This window comes from Diadema setosum, chromosome 16, assembly GCF_964275005.1.
Source record: "Diadema setosum chromosome 16, eeDiaSeto1, whole genome shotgun sequence".
NCBI lineage: Eukaryota > Metazoa > Echinodermata > Echinoidea > Diadematoida > Diadematidae > Diadema > Diadema setosum.
Genome location: NC_092700.1, coordinates 37,321,425 through 37,337,088, shown reverse-complemented (window position 1 = coordinate 37,337,088; position 15,664 = coordinate 37,321,425). Strand labels below are relative to the sequence as shown.

At 37.5% G+C, this 15,664-nt stretch overlaps 1 protein-coding gene across 4 annotated transcripts in view; it reads left to right on the top strand.

Moving 5' to 3' along the window:
* Positions 1-15,664, top strand: part of LOC140239459 (dual specificity tyrosine-phosphorylation-regulated kinase 4-like) — a 102,810-nt gene that overhangs the window by 75,439 nt on the left and 11,707 nt on the right. For 3 of the 4 annotated variants that reach the window (XM_072319295.1, XM_072319294.1, XM_072319296.1), the window contains one exon: positions 11,507-11,599. In XM_072319295.1, coding sequence (XP_072175396.1) covers positions 11,507-11,599 — 93 coding nt within the window. Of the gene's footprint in view, positions 1-11,506; positions 11,600-14,245; positions 14,259-15,664 lie in introns of those variants that run through there. The other variant, XM_072319297.1, reaches the window with a different exon arrangement.

The following is a 15,664-nucleotide window of genomic DNA, read 5'->3' as shown; positions in this document are numbered from 1 at the left end:
AGTTTATGGGTTGGCGATGCTGAAAAAGTGATTAAAAGATATCAAATTTCTTAATAAAGTAAAAAAAGTAAATTTTCAAAATGACGTCATCAATTTTCAAGTTTACTTGGGCGTATCTCACTTATCCTCTGCCAATTTTCACTCAGATTTCAGTATGTTGTAGCTTATTAAATGTTCTTTCATTAATGTATTAACAACATTTTGATTGGATGGCGGCATCACCTCGTAAAAATGGATTAAAAGTAATCTTGTCAAATTTGACCAGTTTACGTGTTATCTCTATGGGAGAGCAGTTTTTCTGGCAGTGAAAATTGACATGACTATCTTTTTCGAGCATTAGCTCACTTATGCTTCGGTGAATTTTTCCCAGATTTTAGTATGTTGTAGCTGAGACTTTGGGCTATCGTAAATGTGCCCTTCATTTTTTCATACGAGGCCGGCATCACGTCGAAAAACTTGGTTGAAAATGGCACGTGGCTTCGATGCAGCGTCATTTTGCTTAATACACAGGGCCTATGGAGCATGAAATAGGTCATTGCATAGCGCATCCGACTCGTAATCCTAAGGTCCCTGGTTCGAGCCTCACCCTTGCCAATATTTTTTTATTTTTTTTTCCAAACTCTTTTTTCTTCTTTTTCTTTATTTAGTCTTAATCTCCCTTCCTAACTTTATCTTTTTCTGATTTTTTAATGCTTCTCCTTCAAATTTCTATAAAATAACATAATTTTTTCTTTATTTTTCTTTCTTTCTACTACATTCTGTGCAATAGATGAAGAACAACAATGGTTATCAATCCCATATTTTGCACATGTTTAGTTCATGTCACGTACATTATTTCATAAAATAACAACTTCTTGATCGGACACCATCTTGGGTATGTAAATTAGGGTCAAAGGTCATAAATGTTTCATCCTGTATCTTGGTGAATACATGTCCTATCTTTACCATATTTTGCACACGTAAAGACCATGTTACAAGGATCATTTCACAAAATAACCACTTTTTGCTCAGATGCCATCTTGGCTGTGCAAAGTGGGGTCAAAGGTCATATGTACTTCTTCCTGTATCTTCGTTATGACGTGTTATCTGTATGGGAGGGAATTTTTCTAGATGTGAAAATTGACATGATTGTCTTTATCGACGACTAGCTCACTTACCCTTCGGTGAATTTCTTCCAGATTTTAGTATGTTGTAGCCAATTTAATACTCTTTAAGTTTTGTTCATCAAAATTTTAATCGGATGATGTCTTCACCTCGTGAAAATGGATATAATGTAACCTTGTCAAATTTAACCAGTTTACGTGTTATCTCTATGGGAGGGAATTTTTCTGGAAATGAAAATTGACATGACGGTCTTTATCGAGCACTAGCTCACTTACTCCTCGGTGAATTTCTCCCAGATTTTAATATGTTGTAGCTGAGACTTTGGGCTATCGTCGGTATTCGCTCCATCTTTTCATACGACGCCGAGATCACGTCAAAAAACTTGGTTGAAATCAAACTTATCTTCGATGTATTGAGATATTTCTTTCTTTCTGCAACTTTCTTTGCAATAACTCTAGAAAAACAGCCCCTATCACCCCCATATTTTGCACATGTTTAGTTTATGTCACGTACATTATTTCATAAAATAACAACTACTTGATCAGACACCATCTTGGGTATGTAAATTAGGGTCAAAGGTCATAAATGTTTCAACCTGTATCTTGGTGAATACATGTCCTATCTTTCCAATATTTTGCACACGCAAAGACCATGTTACAAGAATCATTTCACAAAATAACCACTTTTTGCTCAGATGCCATCTTGGCTGTGCAAAGTTGGGTCAATGGTCAAATGTACTTCATTCTGTATCTTCGTTATAGTTTATACCAGGGAGGTACCTCCCTGGTTTATACCGAATTTGGTACCAAAGATGGTAGACCTGACTCTCTTTTGTAAATGAGAATCCAAATATCACACGGCCAATGTCTCTAAACACAGATGAAACCTATATGGTCATGCCTATTGCGATCAGGACTCGAATCATTGATAAAAAAAAAAAAAAATCGGATCACCTAATTTGTCAGTCTTGACAAATTCCGAGTCTAGTTCATTTTGTATTTATGTTTTTCCCTTTTATTTAAGAGCACAAATAATAAATACACAAACAAATGAACCTCCATGCATTTCTTTAATGAAGATTTTTGTTTGTCTTGAAGCAGTTATTTTTCATCTGGGTGAGAAATTTGATAATGGTCCCATCATTAATAACATGATTTGTTAATGACAAAACCGATTAACTTCAGTTACCCTCACCTCCATACACACATAGTGCATTCTACTGTGGCGTTCATGTCAAGAAGCTTATTTGAAGTCTTGTCAGTATCTGACTTAAGTGGCACTTGATCATAGGTTTCTCAGCCTCCCATTAAAAAAATTGATGTCAAGATTCTGATAAGAGGTTCATTGGAAGAGATGGTCATCAGACAGGTGTATAATGGTCAGTGGACCAAAGTTCAGTGATATGGCATCAGTCAGTATGATTCTCAAGGCATCAAGGTGTGTAGTGAAGGGATTGCTGGGTTACGAAATAGCTTTTGAGATGGCCATGCTGCTTAAATCGCCAGGGAAACATGACAAGGTTTATAGACTTAAAAAGATATGTTTTTGGACCAGAAAGCTAAATCTACTGCAAAGTAATGTTTGGTTAGATATGAATAAAGACCTTTTCATTTTATAAGACAAGGGGGTTGAAGAGGACTCTAATTCAGAATTTATGAAGACACTTCAGAGGCTGAAGCACAACCACTCAGTGACTTGCCACATTCATAATATCTGCAGTAACTACACTTGTATCCTACATCAACATTTCAGGTGTGGCAGGAGGCATGGGGTATGAAAACTTAAGTTGGCAATATGCAGTCTACTGCAGTGTGACCAGCCTTAGCTCCAGGAGGTACAGAAGGTGCATTGTATTCCAATCGACTTTGTTGCTTCTGGGTTGATAGATGAAGATAAAGACTTATAGTCCTAGATGACAGTAATAATATACAAATATTGACTGCTGCTGAGGGAGATGGTAAAACTATTTGCACCGAGGTGATTTCTCAACAGTGCTATGTCCCGAGACGAAGTCGAGGGACATGGCACGTCCTGTTGAGAAATCACCGAGGTCAAATAGTTTTACCATGGCCCGAAAGAAAGCAGTCGATATTTGTTTTATATCCCTCTCGAGCATTTTACTAGAGTAACGGCGGCTCCCTTTTGGAAAAGTGTGCAGGTTTCCTGAACGATAAATCTAACGTTATAGGCCGTAGCAGTGCAGCAGCAGTGCGTGCAGCGCGTAGCGAACGACACCGTGCGCTGTTGTTGATTCCTACACACGAGCTAGGTACTCTACAGGCCAGCGTGCAAAACTCCGAAAGATCGAGGAGGTCCAGGACTACGTTAGAAGTAGGCCTAAAGCGGCTTCGTTACCCAGATCATCTTCAAAATCGGTTTTAGTTTATTCCTGATTCGTACGTGATATGGTGTCCTCCTGCGATCATTCCTTCGTTACTTGAAGCAGTCACTTTGCTGAATGCATTTACACACGCCATCGTACCACAGATTTCTGTAATGCTGTCGCGCACAACGCTGCTAGCGCTAGCTACACGTAGCTATAAAGCCACAGCAGGACTGTCGCTCAAAAGTATCGCTACTACGCGCACTGCGTACATTCTTAAGTGAGAAATGTAGATATCGATCACACGATCACGATTGGGTGCAGATCCTGGATTCCCAAAAGTACTATATCACGCTGGCTAGTAACCAATTGCACCGCATCCAGTTGCTCGTAGCTAGCTAGTAAAACTACACCATGTTCGTGCTCTGTACAATCCTATGGCAAGAAGCTTTACATGAGGGATATAATAATAAATAGCATTTATAAAGTGCTTATTACTAAAATTTCTAAGCACTAAGCATCTTCTAATAGAAAAGAATTAAAAAGGAGAAATTAGATCATGAAGTAAATACATGTAGTAAGATGAAACCAAAATGATACATATTACACACATTGTAAATTATAACTTAAGGAATGGACATATGCAAATTAATACAAATTACAGATCAGGAGTGAACAGATGGGTTTTGAGTAAATTTTTGAAAGAGTCTACTGTAGGAGCTTCGCGGATGTGGATGGGTAAGTTGTTCCAGAGTATGGTGCGATAATGCTGAAGGCGCGGTTGCCATAACAAGTATGGGTCCAAGGTGCTGACGTAACATCTCTATTCTCCACTGGTCTCAGCTTAATGGCTATCAGCATTCTCAGTCTTTTTGTTATGAATTGAGATGATTTTTCATGTTTTGATTTCTGTCCATGATGTCTGATGTGAATTTCTTGTCAGAAGTTTTGGTATCTGTCACTCTGTATCTTTACAAGGTATTGACAAACTGGGTTAGAATAGTGACCATACACAGTGTGAACACATTTCATTAGAAGGAGGAAGGGATGTGTGTGAGGCAATTAGCATGTCAGCGTGAGACAAAGAAAGCAAACAGGTCTCTAGTAACACCTTACACAGTGCTGCTGGGCTTGTATCCAAAGATAGAAGACTGTCTTCTAACCCATCGAGGATGGGCTGATTTTGCTACAACACACATTTCCCATTGACACCTGCCAAATTATACTGAAACTCTAGTCTTCAGTGGGTTAAAGCAATTAATTGTGTGGAACTCTTCACTGGCTTAGCAATTGCTGAGAACTAATTTAAAGTGACTAATGAGAAAGGAGGCATGTCTAAAATATTTCAAACCTAACATTGGAGAAGAGAAAAAGAGCTGAAAACTAACAAAAGTCAAATGACACTGGAGAGACAAGAAACACATATAGAAAGAAAATTAAGGAGATACATTTTTGTGCATTTCATATTGAGGAGAGACTGGGATATATTCTTTTAGAAGTTAAAGGGACTGTACAGTAGTGGTTGAGGTGGGGATTCATGTTTTGAACATTCCTAAGTGAGATAATGATAAAACCTCTTATGAAATATGAAGGAGCATGTGATTTTAAGATGGATTCAATGTTTCTTTGATGAAAATTGGTTTTCAAATGGCTGAGATATCCCCAAAAGTGATAATGATAAAAGACGACATGCCCCAACTTTATTAGGATCTCTTTGTTTCACCTTATTTATGGATATTCTAGACATTTCAAAACCGATTTTCATCAAATAAACTTTTGATACCCCTTGTATGCTCTTTGACATCTCATAGAGTGGTTTCTGAATATCTTGCGAAACGTTAAAAGCTAAATCCTCACCCCGACCAGAACTGTACACACCCTTTAAAAAGAAGGAATTCATGTATCAGATAGTGATGGGCCTTGTAAGAGAAAAGACAAAGTACAATGTAGAAAAAAAAAAGAATTGATCAGGAATGGGCAAGATACACTGTATGTGAAAATGATAACTCAATTGCGGTAAGATCCCCATTTGATGGATGTCATAGAGACAGATGGACAATTATTAAAAGTCATCCTGTGTAATGCACATCTCATGGGCTATTGATTGCAATATCAGGTGGATAGAATACTACAGATCTTACATCATGACATGTACAAAAAATGTGTGTATTCATGACACAGAGGTAATGAGCTTAACCCATTGAAGACGTGCTGATTTTGCTACAACATGCATTTCCCATAGACACGTGCCCGAGTATACTCGGGACTCATCCTTAATGGGTTAAGTGGCACGATTTTTATACAATATGAGAGATAAGCAAGCGGAAAGGAACTCTGCAAAATAGACGAGACAATTGAAAGAAAATGTTCACCAGACAACACTATGCTACACATTGTCGGCCTACATTGTACATGAAAGAATGAAGGTGAGATAACTGCATGTGTGAGGATTGACCAGAATACTTTGTCTTGGTATGAATTAAACCACTACGAGAGGACAGTGTACATACAGTAGTTCTGTGATGGATGCTATTCTCAATGGCTTCTAGACCTTGGTATATAGAAGTGAACATTGAATGTAATGCTTTGCTGGTATTTGCATGGCCTGTTTACACGCCTCTTGGAACTCACTTGTTGTTTAATCATGAGGTAGTGTGCAAGCATCTCACACTCTCAATGTCTTTGTATGTTTTCTGCCTAGGGCTGAATGCTTGTATTTACTTTCAACTTCACACTGTTGGCCTTTTCACCCTCAGACTGTGGATATAGACATTGAGAGTAACATGAGGATGGGGAGAGTTCAGTAACATTTCTCTCTTCCAAGAAAGACTCTATGGAGGAAAGAAAGCAGTGAGTCACTACACCAATGTGGTTGGCTGCTATTGAGACAAAGAAGCATTACATAATTCTATTTGAAAGTCCAGGCACAAACCTCAGCAGTTTGGGCTCATATGATTAAAACTGTCCACATCAAAGATCGGCTTTACATCTTTCGTTGATACAGAGGATTAAACTTTGCCTAATAATATTTAAAGGTGGAGACTTTACCAGTGTTGACATGGGGTTATTCCCTGCATGTGTTGATGGTTAATGGCATAGCCTGGCAGGTCAAACTTTGTATTCTTCTTCACTCCTGGTGTTGACTGGTGTTGACTGTTCACTCTTGATGTCAAATTTTAACTTCTCCTGGTATTGACTGTTATTTCCAGGTGTTAACTGTTAAGGACTGGCGCTGACTGTTGGCTCCCGGTGTTAACTGCTAGCAACTGGTGTTGAGTGTTAACTCCTGGTGTTCACTGTTAGCAACTGGTGTTAACTGCTCTTTCTTGGTATTTATTGTTCAGTCCTGGTGTTAACTGTCCTTCCCATTATATCACAGGGAATTACATGTAGGACTAAATTGTCTCAGCTTCAGGTATGAATTATCAGTCTGAATACCTCTCATTTAATCTGGTAAAGGAGATGGATGTGGGAGCTTGATTGGACAATCTTGTGATTTCCTCATGTAAAAAGTTTCAGAGCTCGGAGAGCATTTTTGTTTCATTTCCTTTGAAATAGCAATTATTATACATATCAGTTCTATGGTTACAAACCTGTCTTGTGTGTTAGTGATTCTTTCCTCCAAACTGGATCTTGTGAAGATGTAGATGTAACTTGGTTTACTCTTTCTCCAGGGCTATTTCCCCCCTCTTTCTTGTTCCCCCCCCCCACCGCCCCCCCCCCCCCCCCCACCGCTTGAACTTTGAACCTTGGGGAGATAATCCATGAAGCAGCTCTTTCCGACTAAGCTTGGCATGAGTTACTCCTATGAATCAATCCATGACAGGAGACTTTCTGGTGAGTCAGGGAGGAGAAGGAAGATCAAGTAACCCAAGGGAAGAGTATCTATCAATAGTGTAAGCAGCCATACCATAATGAAGACATCTTCTCAGACACACTGTTAGATATGAGCATCTCACCAGGGACTGTAATCAATGGATAGAACCAGACCATGCATTTCTGTTGTCTGAAAGTTGATCATCCCTAAAGTCTCATTGCTTTGACGCACAAGATCTATTTTCATTATCTTTGTGAGTTAAATTTAGTGCCAACTTTTAGTTTCTGATCCCTTTTGCTCTCTATAATTAGTTCCATCAGGTCAAAAATAGAAGCCTCTTTTGTGAGTCTTCCCTGGTTGTTGTAGGCTGCGTTTATCTAAAAAATTTCTGAGGCAGAATCACGATCCTAAACGCATTTGAGGCATTTTCAGGGGTTAGATAAACACAACCGTGTTTTCAAACGCGTTTAGAAATGCCATTTTGAAATGCCTTTCAAAGGGTGTTTTGAAACACGCTTTAGACCACGATCGCCATTCTGTGAGTAGATAAACGCAATGCCGTTTTGAAACACGCTTAAAATGTGTGTATCTCAAGGTCAAATCCCAGCTGTTTCCGGTTGTGCTCTCTGCCCATTATTTGTGTGTGACTGAAGAGGCATGTTTGGTGGTGTGCAGTTGACCTTTACTTCCCGGGTCAAACAGCGCAAAGCAGCTGCGCAGTGACACCAATCGAATCGCGATTGTATGATGGTTAGATAAACTCGGCTCCCCTAGAATCGCGTTTCAAACCACGTCTGCAAACACCGTTCCAAGTGTGTTTTGAAACGTGATTCTCTCTCTCAAGATAGATAAACGCAGCCAAAGTTGACTGAAAATTACATCAGATGTCAAAGCACTTTGTGTTAATTAGTGGCTCAAAGATACCTGGACAAAAACCTATGATGAGATGTCAATGAAAATTCAGTAACAGATTCCAAGCATTTCCTCAGATATTAAACAGTGAAAAAACAAAACAAAACAAAACAAAACAAGGAAAGGCTTTTCTTTTATGTGGTTTGAGTGCTTGAAGGGGCATGAAACCTTAACATACTATACAGTACACATAGATTGAGTGAATGCTGCAATATCAGTAGAACACAGTGAAAATTTGAGGAAAATCATACAATCTTTTCAAGAGTTATGAATTTTTAAAGTTTCGGTGTGGCCATCCCTGGATAACCTGACTATAACATTTTGTGATTAAAAAAAAAATGAAGAAAATCTGAAGAAAATTGAATGCATTTTGATATTTGTAGCATTGTAGCAGAGCATTAGACTTACAATGTTTCCATACTTCTACTTTGGGATGATGTGATGTTGGTAAGAGGAAGTAAAAAGTATTTTGAAGGTCTTCTCATTGAGCTTCATATCATATTACAATGAAGCTTTCTTTATTCTGGCCTATGTCATGTCTGAGTTCTTTGTTTCCTTTTTAGACCATTATGTAGTACATGTACTCTCAAGGACATACTTAAAGCCTCAGAAAATGCAAAAGTATGTGGCATTGGTGTGAATTAAGTTTATTTCTGCAATAATCTGTAACTTGATAGATGTACCTGTTACAGCTAAGTACATGTGGCTTTGAATATTGCTGTATACATCTTACTGTGGTTGCTTGATTCACATTCCTTGAAGTATATTGTATCCTGTATTATATGAAAAACTGAAGAAGGCATGAGAATATTAGACATGAATAAAGAGTATGAATTCAAGAGAATGTAAGTAACCTCAGGCACTGCAACAATTCCCAGGAAATGCTTTCAATTGTTTGTGAATTGTCATTGGCTTTTGGCCATAGGTTTTGTCAAGCATGCACAAGTTGTGGAAGCCAAAGAAGCCAAGTCCCAATCAATACTGACTTGCCAAGCTAGCCACAATGCCTATACAATGAAGTCAGAATTGTAGGTGCCATGGATTAGCTGTAATCAATAAGAAATGATTGTATGAATGGTGCAACATGTGTTGTATAGAGGTCCTACAATGCTTGCCCCCCATGGAACCAGTCCTAAGACCATCTCTGGTGTAGACCAGCAGGATGATATCTTGTACACTGACTGGTTGACTGGAGTGACCTCCATGAGTGTTTTCATCAATAATATGTCATTGTGACCACGACCATTCTATAAAGCAGGAAAAAAGCATTGTTTGAAAATATTGACCATTTTAACAACCAAATTGTGAAAAGCTATCAAGAAACAGGATAATAACCTAAAACCCATGAGTGAAAGCTAGGTACAACATAGAAAAGAAAAAAAAAAAAGCAGTCCGATAGACTTGAATACATCCTCACACATAACATAAATGACCATCAGCTCTCAGCTGCACAGGGGCGTTCAAAGGCCATGTGAACTCCAAGTGTACTTTGGCTGTAGAGCCTTCGAAGCACTGACATCACACCTAAATTACTGCTAAATGTAAAGCTCACTTTAATGCAGTAACTAAAAATACAGCTGTAATGTACAAATTGCCACCTTTCTCACAGAATAGTCGTCACCAATTTGTTTCGTAAAGCATTTAAAGAAAAACATTACTTGTTGCATTGTTACTGTGCAAATGAAAGCTTCAAACTACATCTATACCATACCACAGAAAGTGAAATACATACAATCCTTATCTCACAGCCATCCTCACTTCAAGTCACCTCAAACTTAAATATAACCAATAAAAGTACTAAAGGTGCCATTATAAAGTGGCATTGGGAGAACAATGAGATATTATACCACCTGCCAATCTGGCTGTGATAAGTGCATCTAACCTGATATTTTGATCTGGCTGAACTTTTTCATTGAGCTGTTCTATTGTCTCTTTTTAGTACATTTCTCATTTTTTAGCAAAGAGGAATATCACAGAGTCACTATATCCACATCTTAGGTAGTTAATCATCAACTGCTATCACATTGATATCAGAGGTAGTCATTTGAGAAGTTTTGTACAGATCAACATACAAACTATGTGAGGCAGTCATACATCCTCCTTTACATGACATGTCTAAATATTGTTTAAATAGTGACCAATGTCCAAATGTGCAAGTACAGACATGTCTGGTGACTAGTGTAGATAAATGACTAATTGAACAAAGCCTTGAAACTAATTCAAAGTGTCACACAGTCTGCTCTATGACTAGTTTACATTCACTCAGCAGAGAACAAGCACCACAGCATGTTGATCTGAAGTTGATCAAGATTGATGGATTGATTGTAACACCGTCTCTTCTGCCATGTCAATTTGTTTCAACTCTCTTGTTTATAGCCAACCATGCACCTGCTCCTGTTTATTTTTAGACACTAGTCACAGAGAGCAGATGATGAGCAAATTAATTCTGTCTCTTTTTCATTCAGCTCTGTGTTGTTTAGAATGGATGTTTTGGAAGAGGTATTTACTTTTCAACTTTGGCTTCTTGAAAAGGCTATAGTATATTAGAGTTCTGATTTGTGTGTAAAGGGTATGATACACAACACACAAACAAAAAGGAAAGTTAATTTGTGCATTAATAAGCAACATTTCTGCTGCTGTTTGTATGCATTGCTTTATTACTGCACTGTGAAACCTTGAATGCATACTGTGATGTTCGACAGGAGGAAGTCATGAGGCCACACACCTCAGCCAAACATGTGACCTTAACTGACTATGTGAGATACATGTACATCATTATGATGGCAGATTCACAAAAGCACACTACGTACACTGTATGCAGACTGTGGGCTGCGTGCTCATACCATAATTGCAACCTCTCAAAATGTGTTATGTGTCATACTCTCTCTGCACTGTAACATGTCATGTGGTTTACACGTGTACGTGTGTAGTGTATCGTGAGACCTGAAACTTGTATCATTGATTACTTTTGTGTTACATGGGGCTATGTCTATGCTGTTTCAGCAGTGCTACTAGCCCACAAGTCCACTTGTAAAATGTTAAAACTGAACAAACAATTTACAAGATATGCTGAAGTTACCATGATCAAGTTTATGAATATGATTCCAGTTTCTCTTACAGATTTTGGTCATGAGCATGAGCCATGTTCATGGTTTTATGCACAAAAGTAAATTCATAGCTGAGATTTGTGAGCTAACAAAGAATAAAAGAAAACCGGTTTCAGTGAAAGAACAAAAGCTGAGAAAACTAAAACACATTTGCACAAGATGTGCGGTTGTAATTCCACAGATTGTATGTTTGAATTTAAATGAATCTTTGTGTTTCTCTTTGTCATTTTTGTGTGTCTGCAGACCCGTGAAAAGAATCACATCGGTACTGGTGGGACTAAAGGGAGCCAGCCTATTGGAGTGTTAGGCAGGAGAACAAATGCTCTTCAGAATGAGGTAATATCAAACACCATATTATCACATATTTACATTTAAGCTTCCCCTTACAAGAGGAGAATAATGCATCTGAAACGCACTCCTCAGTAATACCTCCTGTATCAATCTCATCACATGTCTGGTGGGGATAAATGAACATAGTCTGAACTTGATTTGTTTGAATTATTCATCGTATCTTTTACTCATCCTTTGCCTCTCATTGAAAGCAACTCCCCCATTCTGTCAATGTATGTTCATATTTTATTTTGGGCATAACATACATGCATCCAGAAGAGAAAGTCATTTGTCAGCATAATATATTATGGACTACAAGGATAATGGTTGTTATGCTGACTGTTATATTCAGTCTTTTCCTTATGATCAGTGCTGAAAAAAAAAAAAAATAATATATGATTTTTAGGAGACAGTGTTAGCAATGATTTAAGTATGCAGATAAAGCATGAAGCCAAAAGAGTGTTTCTTAAAGGGAGCGTATAGTTTTGGTTGAGACCTAATTTCATGTTTCTAACATTTTTTCGTGAGATAATGAGAAATCTCTTCTGAAATATGAAAGAGCATGTAATTCTATGAGGAATTCAATGTTTATTTGATGAAAATTGGTTTTGAATTGGCTGAGATATCCAAAAAAGAGCAATTCTAATAAAGTGTGGGACCCACACTTTATTGTGATCACTTTGTTTTACTTTGTTTTTGGATGTTTCAGTCATTCCAAACCTGATTTTCATCAAATAAACTTTGAATTCCTCTTAAAATGGTATGCTCTGTACTATTTCACAAGTGTTTTCTTTTATCTCGCAAAAAGTTAAAAGCCAAATTCTCATCTCCACCAATACTGTACCATCCCTTTAACATCCTATTACATCACTCCAAGAAATATTTCTTGCAGTAAGTGAAATTCCGCTTAAAACCCTAAAGAAATGCCTCCATTAGTGCTCAGAGTTCCATTTGCTCGCCCAGCATACTTAGAAATGTTTCTTCCACTCATCATAAGCCATGTGCATCGTACCAGTCAGGGATTCTAGTGAAATCAGTCTTGCAGTAGACTACCCAGTGCTGGATACATACAAAGGATTAGATGTGTTCAAACCTTGTAAGAGGAGGATGTGTGCTGTAACATCTCAAATTAAAGGGTCAATACCCGGGTTTGATAAAATACTCCTTCGCTATTAGAACTGGGTATCATATGCTTGGCCACCTTAAACAGTTCTGCTAGTTTTCCAATAATTGTCATTATTGTTTCCAAAATCATTCTTACCATATAAGAGTCTGGAGATTTTCTGGAGATTCTGGAGATTTTCAAGTGCTTACTAGCCTTGTTAATCATATTTGAAGCTATCTTGTCCTTACTAATATATGTATATACAGAAGTATTGTAAAAGTGGAAATTTGTGCTGGAGTAATTTTTCACACTCATCTGGGTAAGATAAATTTTTGGTATTTTTAGTTCCGCAGGATCAACATTTTATGGTATCATATATCTTTAGGCAAAATATTCCTGTGCTTTTATTTTTGTGCCAGTTTCATGTTGCGAGATATTGTAAAAATTTCCACACTGCAAAAATTTTCATTTTACAATATCTGTTTGGCTTCTGTAAGAAGCATAGCTTTAAACCACCATCAAAGCAGAATTTGCACAGCAATGTCATCTGAAATCCACCTGTGAAAATAAAAGTGTAATGCATGGATAAAGTTGTATGATGCTTGGCACCAATGCAGTCAGCATCAAACAAAGATTACATGAGATTTGAAGAAAGAGTAACTCTGGCCATTTTTCTTAAAGAACAGAATTGTTAGGAGTAGTCATGTAATATCAACTGGTAAAGGTTTTGGAATCATGCAAAGTAAAACTGTGGAAACCATCAGTTTCTCAAAGTTATCAGAATAGGATTTTACTAATCGCATTCATTCTTAAGATAAAAAAGACCAAATGAAGAGCAGATAGTTGTATGATTGTCTCATGCTTGTAGCATGGAAGAGGATTGAATCACTGTAAAACTAGAAACATTTGCAACATGAAACATTGGCAAATTGAAGCCAACAGCCTTTTTCGTAGTATGTTCTTTTGACATGCGGCAAAGTGATGACTTTCATTCAAAGCATAGTGTAGACAAAAGCTTTAATTTGCATTTTACTATCGTGAATCTTGGCTCCTTGCAAAATTCATAAAAGTTTCATACATGAGAACATTTCTGGTTTTACAGTTCATCTTTTGAATATATTGAATTCAATTACTTCTTGTGTTGCTGCTTTGCAAGCTGCACTGATTCTCCAGGCTTTATGTGGCTGTCTCTCTTAGGACTCACATCTGTGTAGAGAGAAGCTTGCCCCTGAAAAGCTAACTTTCACAGACCAAAGGATGATGCTTGTATATAATGGTTGTTCTGTTTCTTTAACATCAAATATCCATTTATGCTTGACAAAGTGTGGTCATGCATGGAGCAAGACCTGTAATTGAGTACCTTGGGACATGATTAGAGAGAGGTGTTCTATACCATAGTGAGTGAGAACAAACAATATTCCCTATGGTAGGGACTAAATGGGCAACCTCTTTGTACTCTTACATTTATTCATCAAGACTCAAACAAACACCAATCCATGGTACTACCACAGGTCTTCATTGGATCCTATCAGCAAGGATGGGAGACACCAATGTAGCGTGGTGTGTAAACTTTTTTTTTTTTTTTTTTTTTTTTTTTTAATAGGCTGTGGTAACCTGTGGGATAGGGTGTGGTTGTTGCACACTCAAATAGGTACATCTTTAAAGGAACTATAGTGAAGGTAAGGGTTAGAATTCTACTTTCTATCATGCAAGGAAGTAGAAATCATTTTAAGTGATTTTTTTTTTTTTAATACAGGAAGTACACTGCATGATTGAACAAGCAAGCATATCTGTCTGTCAGGAAGTATTTCTTGGTACATCTAATCCCATAATCAGAAAAAAGAGAATGATTGTTTCAAAAAGAAAAGCAGCATTTTTTCTACTGTGTAAGCTTGTATGTCAAACCCTCATCCTCAGGGAAAGGCTGATTACATTCAATCCAATCAGTTCTTTGAAACATTTTCATGCATAAAACATGTTGTAGGTTATTGTTCATTGAAACTCTGTGATTCCTTTTTCCGTACCCCCCCCCCCCCATTCCTATTCCTACATGCTGTAGGGGAGAAGTTGGACTCTTCCATACATTCAGCACATATAGTTTAAGACTCGGATTAAGAGAGAGCCTAGGTAGGCTTATATGCTCTTTTGTTATGATCAGTTTTATTACCTTCATGTCCAATGTTGCACAATGAGACAAGAGTTGTCTCCTAAATTTAACCATGACCATGGCAACGTGTGCACCTGTCATTCGACTGTCTGATGTCGTTATATGAAGGATTTCAAAGTCACCCTCTGATGTAGTGATTACTTCCAGGAAAAAACATATTTGTATCTATGGGATATGAGATTATAGCTGTGTTGTCCCCTCTAGTGCCTCTAGCCTTTTGATTTGTGTGTGATTCATGTACTTATGTAGGATCTTTAAGAGTCATGATAAGGGTTTTCCTCAGATCGGTTAATTTGTAATTAACTGTCATAAAATACAGTATCAGTATACTCCTGTAGAGTGTAATGTGTCATTAAGCCTCCTATGGATATACAGCTATTATTTTTTTTTTGTCCATATAGCTACTATGAATGCAGAAATTACAGCTGGGTATTTCTCATGTATAAAGATAATGAAATGAGCAAGTATTCATTTTCAGTAAGCATAAAGTCTCAATATTTCAATGTATAATACATTATATTGGGCCTGCTAAGCCAAGAATACAGACTATTGAAGTGTGTAGGTTCATCAAGCCATTGAAAGCTAAGCACTGCTTTTAGAAATATCTCTTGACCTGCTGACAATGGTTAATACACTGATTTATGGAATAGTGTACTTTTTTGCATTTAGATCATTTCCAAAATATTTTGAAATATCTACTTCACTTACAGTTTGAAATATGCTACAGAGTCCACCTTTGAAATTGTCATACCGTATCTAGTTTAGATATGAACAGTGCTGTCGCATTTATAGTTGTACT